At 61.4% G+C, this 11734-nt stretch overlaps 6 protein-coding genes across 7 annotated transcripts; 3 read left to right on the top strand and 3 right to left on the bottom strand.

Moving 5' to 3' along the window:
* Window positions 1-84: 84 nt before the first annotated feature.
* Window positions 85-2238, top strand: SDRG_06690 (hypothetical protein; the record flags this gene model as incomplete). Its single annotated transcript, XM_008612486.1, has 5 exons — window positions 85-175; window positions 228-289; window positions 335-872; window positions 911-1800; window positions 1846-2238. The coding sequence occupies 5 exons, from the start codon at window positions 85-87 to the stop codon at window positions 2236-2238; spliced, it is 1974 nt and encodes a 657-aa protein (XP_008610708.1).
* A 3-nt stretch (window positions 2239-2241) lies between these two features.
* Window positions 2242-5723, bottom strand: SDRG_06689 (hypothetical protein; the record flags this gene model as incomplete). Its single annotated transcript, XM_008612485.1, has 14 exons — window positions 2242-2435; window positions 2479-2652; window positions 2695-2839; window positions 2883-3232; window positions 3277-3396; window positions 3443-3523; window positions 3552-4004; window positions 4057-4164; window positions 4206-4269; window positions 4312-4355; window positions 4402-4542; window positions 4591-5213; window positions 5260-5615; window positions 5665-5723. The coding sequence occupies 14 exons, from the start codon at window positions 5721-5723 to the stop codon at window positions 2268-2270; spliced, it is 2886 nt and encodes a 961-aa protein (XP_008610707.1). The 3' UTR covers window positions 2242-2267.
* Window positions 5724-6192: 469 nt separating this feature from the next.
* Window positions 6193-7538, bottom strand: SDRG_06688 (CAMK/CAMK1 protein kinase). The gene has a single exon (XM_008612484.1). It carries the CDS (start codon window positions 7504-7506, stop codon window positions 6400-6402), a length of 1107 nt encoding a protein of 368 aa, XP_008610706.1. The 5' UTR covers window positions 7507-7538; the 3' UTR covers window positions 6193-6399.
* Window positions 7539-7646: 108 nt separating this feature from the next.
* SDRG_06687 lies at window positions 7647-9477 on the bottom strand. Of its 2 annotated transcripts, XM_008612482.1 has the most exons (4): window positions 9339-9477; window positions 8643-9291; window positions 8153-8597; window positions 7647-8084 (listed from the first exon to the last, which is right to left on the bottom strand). In XM_008612482.1, exons 1-4 carry the CDS (start codon window positions 9460-9462, stop codon window positions 7902-7904), a joined length of 1401 nt encoding a protein of 466 aa, XP_008610704.1. In that variant the 5' UTR covers window positions 9463-9477; the 3' UTR covers window positions 7647-7901. The 2 variants fall into 2 exon arrangements, with proteins under 2 accessions (XP_008610704.1, XP_008610705.1); XM_008612483.1 differs by having other exon boundaries at window positions 7647-8597.
* Window positions 9478-9737: 260 nt separating this feature from the next.
* SDRG_06686 (hypothetical protein) lies at window positions 9738-10693 on the top strand. The gene is made up of 5 exons (XM_008612481.1): window positions 9738-9989; window positions 10033-10115; window positions 10156-10228; window positions 10272-10510; window positions 10557-10693. The coding sequence occupies exons 1-5, from the start codon at window positions 9746-9748 to the stop codon at window positions 10617-10619; spliced, it is 702 nt and encodes a 233-aa protein (XP_008610703.1). The 5' UTR covers window positions 9738-9745; the 3' UTR covers window positions 10620-10693.
* A 176-nt stretch (window positions 10694-10869) lies between these two features.
* SDRG_06685 (hypothetical protein) lies at window positions 10870-11383 on the top strand (the record flags this gene model as incomplete). The annotated part of the gene is made up of 3 exons (XM_008612480.1): window positions 10870-11107; window positions 11155-11214; window positions 11349-11383. The coding sequence occupies 3 exons, from the start codon at window positions 10870-10872 to the stop codon at window positions 11381-11383; spliced, it is 333 nt and encodes a 110-aa protein (XP_008610702.1).
* Between the last annotated feature and the right edge of the window lie 351 nt (window positions 11384-11734).

The following is an 11734-nucleotide window of genomic DNA, read 5'->3' as shown; positions in this document are numbered from 1 at the left end:
TACACTTGGATTTCTCAATAGCAACGGAATTGAGTTGCAGACAAAGGATCGGATTATGGCTGGCGCAGCGTTGAACTTGACACGATGCGGGCGCATTGCTTGGCCCTCGGGCGCCACCTCGAGCTTGTCACGGAAGAGCTCCGTGCTATCGCTGGGCTCTATGGCGAGACCAACTGTGAGCTACCGCAGTAAGGCGGCGCGCTTCCTGACCTTTCCTTCTCGAGTAGTGCACATCCACAACGAGCCCTCGCTGCAAGCCCGCTTCTTCCGCGTCGACTTTAGCTCCGAGGTATCGACTCTTCGTCAGAGCCTCGCATGCATCCATGTCTCGTAGACCATGGCCAAGTGCATCGTCGCCCGCTGCGTCTTGATCCAAGCAGCGTACGAAGTCCTCGCATTGCAGGTGTCGGTGGCGGCGCTGGCGACGCAGCTCGAAGCGCACTGCTTTGCACGCCCACCTGCGACGACCGTCGACGTCAAAATGCCAAAGAAACGCCTGCGTGGCCCGAAAGACAAGCGTGCTGTGCTGGGTCGCCTCGCCTTGTTCGACGTCGAGAGCTTCCTCACGGCGCAGGCGCTGCCAGCGTCGACCCATCTTTGCGTTCTCATCGAAGACGATGGCCGCGCGCTATTGAGTCGTCTCGTTGGCCACGGCCTCTCTCCAACAAGCGGTGGTCACGGTGGCCGCGTCGGCAGTGGCCTGGCTGCCACGTACGCGCTCCACAAGCGGCCGTACACGGGAGTCACGACCATGGACCCGGAGCTCGCGCTCGTCATGGCCAACCTCGCGCAGGTTCGTCCCGGCGACTGGGTCGTCGATCCCTTTGCAGGCTCGGGTGGCATCCTCCTCGCGTGCGCTCATTTTGGCATCGGTACGGACTTGGTAGCATGCGTCTTTGACGTTGATTAGGGCTCGGCCTCGCCCACGACGTGAGCTTTCGGTCGCTCCAAGGCGACGGGCCCGGTCGCGACATGGCCGCCAACTTTGGCGAGTTTGCATTTGCGCCCCCCGAGCGTTGCCTCCACGACGTCCGGCACGACATGTGGCGTCCGAACCTCGTCGTCGACGCGATCGTGTGCGACCCGCCGTACAACATTCGCACGTTTGGCACTGCAGGCGACAACGGGCTCGAGAACCAGCTCCTCCAGCCGCTAATCGCGCTCGCCGCGCGCCGCTTGGCTCCCCAAGGCCGCCTCGTCTGCTACGTGTGCGTCGCGGGCGACGCCGACCTTGGCGCCTACCTCGCGACCGTCCTCGCACCGACCAATCTGCGCCTCTGTGCGAGCATCGCGCAAGGGGTGACTGGCAAGGACGATGCGCATTGGTCCCGCAGCCTCCTCGTGCTTGAACAAGCCGGTGCGCGCGCGCCGCTACCGATTGCAAGGGCCGAGAATATACCGACGACGAGCGCGTGGGCGGTGGCGCGGTTGCTCGAGTGGCGCATCGCCCGCAGCCAGCGTCCGTTCGATGTGTGGCGCGCCGCGTGGGTCGGCGATCTGCCGTCGCTCCAAGCGTTTGCAGCCGACGGCGGCGACCTCGACGTGCGCGATGAGAAGGGCAAGACCCCGCTCTTCTTTGCGTGCGGCTACGACCAGTCGGCGGTCGTCGCGTTCCTACTGACGCAGCACGCCGACCCGAATCAATGCGACGACGACGGCACGAGTCCGCTGTCGCAAGCCGCACGGTTCGGCCACGTGCAAGTGCTGCAGCAGTTGCTCGAGGCGGGTGCCAACCCGTGCGTCGCGTCCAAGAAGCGCTGGTCGCCCGCGTACTTTGCAGCGTCCCACAACCATACCGAGGTACTTCCAACGATCAATGCGAGTGATCCGATGACGGGGTTGTAGGTGCTAGTGGCTCTGCATGCGCACTCCGCAACGTCGCTGCATGTGCGCGGACCAGGCGACCAAACGATACTGCACCGCGCGGCCGAGTGCGGGCACCTCGACCTTCTTCGCGCGGTCATCGCCCTCGACCCGGCGCTGGCCTCGGTGCGCGACTATCACCAGCGCCATTTCGCCATGGCGGCGGCCCGCGCCGGCCACATCAGCATTGTTGAAGCGTTCGCGACAGACGATATAGACGCCCACGGCGAGACGCTGCTGCACGAAGCCGCTCGCTTTGGCCGACTCGATGTCGCGTCCTTCCTCGTCGCCACGCGTCCGTGGATGGTGAGCGCTGCCAACAACGCCGGCGACGTCCCTTCGGACTTGTGCCACGAGATCGTCCAATCGTCCTAAACCGCAATTCATTCCCAAGGCCACGGAGCTTACAAGCGCGTCGCAAAGGCGTTGCGCGGGTCAGCGCGCAGCGCAGCGAGATCCATCGGCGTTGACGGCAGGCGCTTTGCGCGCCGCTGCAGCAGGGGCGTGAGCGCATGGGTATACGGACACGCCGCGCTCGCGTCGACTGCAGTCGCAAAGCCGATATGACGCATCTACCACGCGTTTCGTCGAGCAGAGACAGGAGGACGAACGAACCTCCGAGAGCGTGAGCGGGCAGTCGCCGTTGGTGGCGCGTTGAATCGTGCGGTGCACGAGCCTCCACGCAGCGTCGAGGCGTGCGGCGACGTAGAGCATGTTGCAAAGACGCAGCGCACGAACGAGGTGCATGGTCTTGGCGGCTACGACCCGCAGCAGCTGGTACGCATTCACCTACCGCAAGGTCAAACGGCGTCGACGCTGCTGTGGTGGCACCTCGATGGCGGCGCGGGAGTTGAGGCGACGGCCAAAGTACATGGCATGGCACTTGTCGATGTTGGTCGAGAGAACGCGTCGGATAAACCAGTCTCGCAGCGGCTTGTGTCGCGGGAGCGCCAAAGCGTGGTCCAACGGCGCCGGGCTACGCTGCATCGTCAAGTGTCAACAGGTCAACGGACGCCTACGTATCCGGGCCCGCACGCAGCAGCTTGGCGTAGTTGGCGTGTACTTGCATCGTGGTGGGGTCGATGACGAGGCCACACCACTTGAGAAGCGGGGCGCCGGGTCCCTCGACGTTGGTAAGTGTCTTGGCGGCGTTGGTGCTGCACCCAAACGCGCGCGACCCTTTGATCATGAGGCGCAGAAACGTCGTGGCATGGACGCGCGACGTCGTGAGGAAGCAAAAATCGTCCGTGTAGCGCAAGAGCAGATCGTTCTTTGCGAAGCGCAGTTGGGTCTGCAGCACTTGCTTCTCAAAGTCAGCGTAGTAGAGGTTGCAGAGGAGCGACGAAAGCACCGAGCCTTGCGGAATGCCCTACCATGCCAACTTCGATATGCAACACATTGTTGACTGAGCACCTCGACTTGGCGATACGTCTGGCGGCCAATGCGCACATCGTGCTCGAGCAAGTGCGTCTTGAGAAGCGAGAGAATGTCGGCGCGCGAGATGACGTCGTACACGACACCGTCGACGTACACCTAACCACTCGTGCGACATTCCGCGCCACGCTGAGCGTCGTCGTACCGCGTTGCGCTTCAGGCCTCGCGACGCAATGAGGTGCTCAAAGCGCGTGTAGTCCCCCGCCGCGACGACCAGGTATTCCGCCTACGCGGAGCATCCAGCATGAACGCACGGTGGGGGTGCGTACATGCGACCGGTCGCCTCGCACGACGCGGTGGTGCCGGACGAGGTACGACTCTTGGGTCAGGAGCGACGGGAGAAGCTGTAGCAGTCGCTTGGGCTTCATCGTGTCAAAGCAGCGCTCGACATCGAGCGTCACAAAGTACACGTGGGGCTTGCCCGCTGCGACCCACTGCGCCTTGAAGGCCGAGAGCTTGGCCAGCACCGCGTTCATGTTCGTGGCACTTGCCCCGAGCAAGCGCTGGCGCTGCGAGAGCTCGTGTTTCAAGACGCGCAGGGCGCTCTGAAGGAGGTCGTTGGTCGATTTTTGGAACGACACGCGCTTGGAGAGGTTGACGATCGGCCGGACGCCCCGCGCCTTGGGCACAAAGCGCACGCGGGCCACGGGTGTCGTCGGCGTCGCGACCGGGCGAAGCAGATGCCGCTGCAAATCCCGCGTCGCCAACTGCCTACGATCAATCGCATGTGCTACAGCACGTCCACGCCACGTACGAAACGACGTCCCAGAGCGGGCGGCGGTAGTAGAGGACGTCGTGGAACTGCCCTTCCTTGGTCGTCATGTAAAAGTTGGTGCGCACAATCGGCTGGACGAGCTCACGCCACATCTAGACGCCATGAGACCGCGTCGAGAGGCGTGGAGGTGTACCCAGTGCACGAACTGCACGAGGCGCTGACGCCGCTTGGTCACTTCGGTCGGCCCCACGCGCGCGCTACCACATGTGAGCCAACGCTCGTATCGACGCGCAACGTACGCGCCGAGCCACGGAATGCTTTGGACGCTCATGCGCCGGACCGTCTACGCCAGCCAATTCAGCATCGGATTGAAGCATCGGGACAATGACCGCTTCGATCGAGTGCGTATCGAAGCGCCGCCCGTAAACGTAGGCGTGGAGGAGGCGGACAATGTGCTGGTAGTTCTTCCGCGGACCCCACATGGCTATCGGGATAATTTGCGCCGTGATAGCACGCACGCTCGCGAGCACCTACATGACCAAAAACAATGGCATTGTCGAGAGGATCGAACCCTGTACCTGCTCCTTGGGCGTCGCAAATTGCAAGAGGTCCTGTATCTCGGCTTGGTGCGCGAGTTTCTGGCGCTTTGGCGGCGGCCCGTCATCCTCTTCGAGGTCGTCTTCGTCAGAACCGGACGATACGTCGTCTTGGCTAGCGTAGCCGGCGCCTCCGACGAGGCGAGGGGCAGGCTGCCCAGTGCAAAGTTGCATTTGAAAGCGGCACGCGTCGCCCAAAGGGCAGGCAAGAGCAATCGTCTTCTCCACGTTGAGTCCTTGGAAGTTCCGCAGCATGGTTTGTGCCCACGGCACCCAGGCGCGGAGCGGCCGAGCGAGTCGGGTCCGTTCGCGCTTGGTCGGTGGCAGGCCAAAGATCGACTGCACAAGGCGCGTGGCCTGTGCGCTTGATGCTGTATGCGGTGGCGCGAGGTACAATACGTGGGTCGCTGGAAACGTCGTGGCGGTGAGCGGCCGGTCGGACTTGTAGTACAGGCTCGGCGCCAGACTCACTACGCTACACTGCTTGCCCAACGGGATCGGGCGCGGGAGCGGTGGACCCGCCAGCTGGATGTAGCTCTGGCTGTCCGAGTCGATGCGAACGCAGAGAACGTGGTCCACGAGCAAGTGCAGCATGCATGCGTCGCCTACGTCGACGTTCACGTCCATCGCATGAAGGTGACGTCGCTCTACCGAGGTGGCAGTGCAGATGCGCCCAGTGCTTGGACTTGAGGAGGCTCACGAGCGAATTCGGGCTATGGTGCATGACGTTGTGCGCGTGGAGCGTGAAATGGTTGGCGTCGCTTTCGTAGCCGGTCGTGAACCCGCGAGCAATGAGGTTCGGATGCTTCCTCCAGTCCTTTCGCTTGCGCTGCAGCGCGATGCCAATCGCTTGGTCGACGAGCTCGACGTGGGTGCAGTGCACTGTCGATGGCCACGCTGCCTTTTGCAGCGAGCTCGCTGGTGTCGCGAGCGCCACGATCGTCGTCGAGAGAAAGTCGCACAAGCCCGTCGTCGCATCGTGCATCCACGCTTGGTCGCCGACGTGCCTAGACCACCGGCGCCATGAGAACGCAGTAAGATGCACCGACGTCGTACGCGACGAGCCATGCGGCCAAGGTCGTGGCGTGCGGCCAGGACGCTTGGATCACCTCCATGGGCTCTGAATCAGCCTCCTCACCACACGGTATGCATTTCAAGAGGTCGAAAACAGTGTTTCAGGTATGCTGTCTAAAACAGTGTATTTATGCGAATCTCGAATCTGGATGATTTCAGCAATCGCACAGAGCAGAGATGCTGTCTGCTACGGAACATTGGTTATGGAAGCATGAGCTGGAGCCATGGATTAGCTGGTCACGCCCACGGTTGTCTCACGCAGAGGTTTGCACCCTCAGCACTTTGCCGCCCTCGACCAAAATTTCTCGTCGGCTGAGCATGGCGGCAGCTCGGCGGCTGCCACTTTGGGCACCGCAGTGGGCAGACGCAGAGCGAATGAATCACTGCAGCAAAGGCTAGGCGTCTTGTAATATCACATTGGCTGTTGCTCCACCCTTGCACATGGGTGGCTAGTACTACGGCCAACCCACGAAATCGAACCGGCGCACCGTCGACCCAGCGGCGCGTCACCTGCAGCTGCCAGAGCTCGGTGTCTTTGCTCGTCCCAGCACGTCTTCTTCGCCCTGGTTCTGAGTCGTCGGCGAGCTGCTCGTCGTGGACGCGGCTACTACGTTCTGTAGAAGAAGGCACTTGACGGCAATGGGTGCGTCGCTCACAGAACGATACCACATGCATTCATGCTGGGCTTATTAACGAGTATAAATAGGTGAATGGGGATTAGCAGCTCGCGTCGCGGGCAGAGATGGCTGCGATGAGCATGTGGAGCTCTTCGAGCACCGCGCTGCTGCACTTGCGATAGCGCTGCGTTGGTGTTGGGAGCAGCGACGTCACGATCTCGGGCGATGCCATCGAGTGCTCGGTCGTCTTCTTGGTCGCGTGCTGGAGCCACGGGTGCGCGAGGAGCGCGGTCGCCGTCGGTCGGCGAGCCGGGTCCACCGAGAGGAGCCCGGCGATGAACTCCTTGGCTTCATCCGAGACATGACGCCACTCGCTCTCGTGGAACGTATAGTCGCCGGTGGTGACCTTGTACGACAGCAACAGCGGCTCCGGGTCGCTGAACGGGAAGTTACCGCAGAGCAGAATGAACGCAATGACACCGATGCTCCAAATGTCCACGGGCGTCCCGTACGGCTTGGCGTCGTGGATCTCGGGGGCTGCGTACGCCAAAGTGCCGCAGAAGCGCGTCGTCGACGGGTCCATCGCGTCGGCCACCGTTGATGCGCACCCGTAGTCGCCAACCTTGATGCCGGTTTCGTTGAGGTCGTGCACCATGAGCACGTTCTCGGGCTTGAGGTCGCCGTGGATGACACCACGCTGGTGGCAGCACTCGATGACCTGCACGAGTTGGCGCACGATCGCCCGCGCACCGTCTTCGGAAAAGTGATCCTTGGTAATGATTCGGTCAAAGAGCGTGCCGCCTTGGAGGAGCTCCGAGACCAAGTAGAAGTAGACGTCATCCTCGAAAAAGTCGAGAAGCTGTAGCGAGAGCGGGTGGTTGATGCGGCGCATGAAGTGAACTTCGTGGGGCACGGTGGCCATCTCGTCGGGCGTCATGCCCGCCTTCTCCATGAGCTTGACAGCAACGCGAACGCCCGACTCTTTGTCTGTCGCCTCGCGCACGATCGAGTAGGACCCGTAGCCAAGCACGGACCCCAGGACGTACTTGGCCTCGAAGGCAGGCCACGGGAACGCGCCGAGTGGCATCGCCGGGTACGCCGACGCGCCGTCGTAGACGCCCATGGTCATGAGGACGGCGAGGACGACGGCCGGCCCGAGTGGGAAGTCGGCTGCGCCAAAGTACTTGCTAGGGGCGCAGAAGACCATGATCTTCTTGCGACTTGTAACTCAATTTCAAAAATGATCGTGCAGCTGAGGTTCGACCTCGACGCAATTATTGGCCAAAAATCCACCAATCATCGGTATTTCCGTCCCGGTCACGAAAAGAAGCCAATCAAAAGGCGCGTTGCCGTTGCAGCCGCAAATTGTGTGACAAATTTGGGGCCCACGCGACGAGAAGCAGCGCCGCAGCCGTGGCTTCCATGCAGCACCGACGTGTCGCTCGCAACCTGCGTGCATGTGCGAAGCGGACGGCGCCGCTTCGATGCAACCGCAATGCTCATCCCCATGCCGACTGGCGCGAGCGCATGGCGCCATGGTGGCAGTGACTGGCAAGCGCGATCCCACGTTGGCCGCTTGCTAGGTTACTACTACTTACGGCATTACATGGCCGACTGCTTGAATTGCTGGAGCAGCTGCCGCTTGCATCGCCACGTCTCGGCTTTGGTCTTGGCGAGCTCGTCGTGCAGCTTGGTGATCTCGGACTTGAGCGCGCTACTGTCGTCGGAGGCCCTGGCGAGGCTGTGCGACTTCCAAGTCCAAAACGCCACGAGCACGCGACGGCGCTAGTTCAACGTTGAATAATAGATTGGGTTGCACGCGATGGGTAGCTGGCGACCACTTTTATGCTTACCCATCTGGCGACCACCCACCGCAGGATACGCTCGCCCGAGAGCACTTGCTGCATCACGGCGGTGTGTAACCCTTGTTGCGACGCGCTCGACGCGGCAAAGCGCCACGTTTGAAATGCCGCGCGAGCGGCTTCCTCTGACCGCCGCTGGACGCAACGCGATAGCGTTCGCCGCGCCGCGGTCCGCACGTAGGTCGCGGTGCCAGCGACATGTTGCCACGTATACCATCGGCGCAGAAGGTGGTGGCGCCAGAAGGCGTGCCGGATCAGGCACAGCTTCTTCACAGCGTCGAGGCGGCGGGCGCGGAGGCCGTCCAGCGCGAGCCGGACGACCAGCTCGTCGTCCGGACTTGGTGCGTCCACAAGCAGCCCACGCGTCCCGATTGCGACTTGGTGATGGATCTGTGCGTGCTGGAGGTGGTGCTTGATTTCGAGCCGGGTGCTATGGCTAGTAGCAGCGGTGAGACGCAAGCGACATCAATTGTCAGTGCACCGGTCGGCTTCCATCGCACTTTCGATCTCTTTGCCGCGTTGGGCCTCGTCGTGGCGCCACTCGGCCAGCGTCATCTCATGCGATAGCTTGAGCTTCTCGATCGCACAAGCGTGCTCAAGGCGGAGCTTGCGCAGAGCAACGTCCATCTCAATAACGTGACGCTCTTGTAGCTGCGCCATATTGAGCTTGGCGCGTTGCAGAAGAAGCTCGTGGTCGTGCTTGAACTGCTTCATCCACTCGTCTTGAGTTGATTTTTCGGGCGATCCACCCATGGAGAGCTCGCTAATCTTGAAGACGGCGCTCTGCCGCGCTCGCTCTGCATCGTCGAGCGACGTCTGCAGCGCCTCGAGTTGGCTCTGCAGCACGTGTATGTGCCCAGCGTCAAGCTCCCGCATGGCCGGCTGCGCGTCAAAGACGCGCTGGCAGAGCACATCTTTTTGTTGCCTGGTGTCGACTAGCGCGCGCTCGAGCTCTTCGATCCGCTTGGTCAACGCCACGTTGCCCGCCCGCTGCTTGAGCTCACGCTCCTTCCACTCTGCCACGTCATGACCCAGTGCTTCCTTCTCTCGCTCGATCGTTTGAATGTACAGGTACAACTCTTCCATCTTGGTCTTGGCATGCTCGGCTGCATCGCCCCGTGGCGCTTCGGCTGCACGATGTTGTGAGCAGTGTACATCACCGACATGATGCATGTACCTGGGCGGTACTCGGAGAGCCCTAGCACGGCCGTCTCTTCCACGGTTGGGTCCTCGTGGTCGCATAAATCAAAGTCTTTCGGCGGCATGTGCACATCGCAGTCGTCGTCGCCCTCGTACGCCATCGGCCAGCCGCGACGGTTCGTGGAATCCGGATAAAAGATCGAATCCGGTTACGTATGATTTAGTGTTACCTCCATCGGGACTCGAGGCTGAGCCTCGTCCGCCCTTTTCCCGCTGCCTGTGTATGTTAATCGAGACTACCGCGTCGGTTGCAGTCACCCGCGCAAGCTATGTGTGTCTGGATTGAACGCAGGATGCAGGTTCTATCCGAAACGCAGTCTGGCGACTATCTAACACTATTTACTGCATGAGTGGATATGACACTAAAAGACAAAAAGTGGAACGATGCTCTTGCGCTCCATCGTGCAGGCCGCCGGCTGGCTCGGCGGGCCACTGCTCCAAGCCTGCCTGCTCATGAGCTGCGCTGGCTTCCTCACGTATTACTACGTCGGTTCGATCGCCGCCTTTAGCCTCAAGGACTTTGCCTTTGTCGGCGTCGTCGGCGCCTCAGTCTTGATCCACCGGCTCCGCCTCAAGTCCTACATCGAGCACGACCCGACCGTACGCCTCCTCGAGACAGCCACGCCTGGTAGGTGTACATGATCTCGCAGTGTCGGCTCATGCAATGCTAGCTTATGATCTCGACTCGCTCGAGTACTACCAAGGCGCCCGCGTGCGCTTGGGCGAAGATGAAGTCATTGCCGTCCTCTTCTTTGTACGTTTGGATAGCTGCTTGCGCACTGACAATACCTTAGGGTACGTGGTGCAAGTCGTCGCGCGTTGCGCTGCGCGAGTTCCAGAAGGTGTTTGATCAGTACGGCGGCGCGGGTACGTCGCGAATAGGCTAGCGTCTTCTCATGCAGAGTCTTAGTCAAGTTCGTGGCGGTCACGCAGGAGGACAAGACCGAGCTGGACAACTACGCGGTTCATGGCACGAAGGCGAGCTACTTCACGCCGCTGCAGGAGTTTCGGTTTGGGATTGCGACCGAGAGTGGTGCGCTCACCAAGGGCTACCAGCTTGCCCACGGAATCTCGACCGTGCCACACGTGTACTTGATCGGGCGCGACGACTCGATCTTCTGGCACGGCCACCCGCTGGGCAAATTCGAGGCAAGCGACGAAACCGTAGTCGGACTTATAAAGAATTTTCGACTAGGACGCGACCCGTCGGACGCTCGCCTATGACTTTGACCGTGCAGCGAAGAAGAAGGCGGCCTAGCCAAGAGGCCAAAACCGAAACGGCCGCGTGGATCGTTTAATACTAACGAGCGACCTTGATGCATTGTCAACAGAGGCTCCGTGTCGCGGCTCAGTTCCCTGGAATCTTGGAACGAGGGGTCGACCCGTCGCGTAACCGGCGGCGCGAAACCGCAAGATTTTGCGATCTTCTTTGAGCAGCAAAACTGCGTGCGATCTTTGAGCAGCAAAATGCAGCGACGCCCGTCTTATCCAGATTTCAATTTGCCATCATGCGAACAGCGTACGGCAGCGAGAACGAAGAGACGAACCGGTTCCTCGCAGGCCCGACGCGCGTCGTGATTGCGGCCAAGCCCAAGAAGAAGTCGTCCAAGGCGCGCCGTGTCGCGGCCGCGGTTGGTGTCACCTTCATGGTCGCCTGCGCCGTCGGCGCGTACGCCACGCTTGGAACGAGCCAAGCGGGGTCGCAGGCCATCCAGCAGTCGAGCCTTGAGGCGAGTGCGATTGAAGGTACGCGACACCGACTCGAGATATGAATCTCTAACTGTTGCATCTAGCACACCTCGAGAGCTCGAGCTCCAACAACGACAGTATCAACAGTGTCGAGACAACATCGCGTACAGCGCTTTCACATGGGTCGACAAACAACACTGACGCACCCACCGATGCGGCCACGAACGCTCCCACTGATGCTCCAACTGATGCGCCGACCGACGCACCTACGGATGTCACGACTGAAGCGCCGACTGAGGCCCCCACGGACGCGCCAACCGATTCGCCGACTGATGCACCAACTGATGCACCGACCGATGCTCCGACTGATGCTCCGACTGAAGCTCCCTCCAATGCGCCGACTGATGCACCAACCGATGCTCCCACCAAGGGGCCGACTGATGCGCCGACCGACGCTCCCACTGATGCGCCGACGGATGCGCCGACCGAAGCTCCTACCGATGGGCCGACTGATGCGCCGACCGATGCTCCCACCGATGCGCCGACTGATGCGCCGACTGATGCACGAACTGATTTGCCGACCGATGCACCGACCCAAGCGCCGACCGACGCTCCGACTGAAGCACCTACCGACGCTCCTACCGATGGGCCGACTGATGCACCGACTGAAGCTCTCACCGATGC

Source organism: Saprolegnia diclina (assembly GCF_000281045.1).
Source record: "Saprolegnia diclina VS20 unplaced genomic scaffold supercont1.18, whole genome shotgun sequence".
NCBI classification, from domain to species: Eukaryota; Oomycota; class Saprolegniomycetes; order Saprolegniales; family Saprolegniaceae; genus Saprolegnia; species Saprolegnia diclina.
Note: the sequence above shows the minus strand (reverse complement) of the source record. Positions and strands in the feature narration are given on the sequence as shown.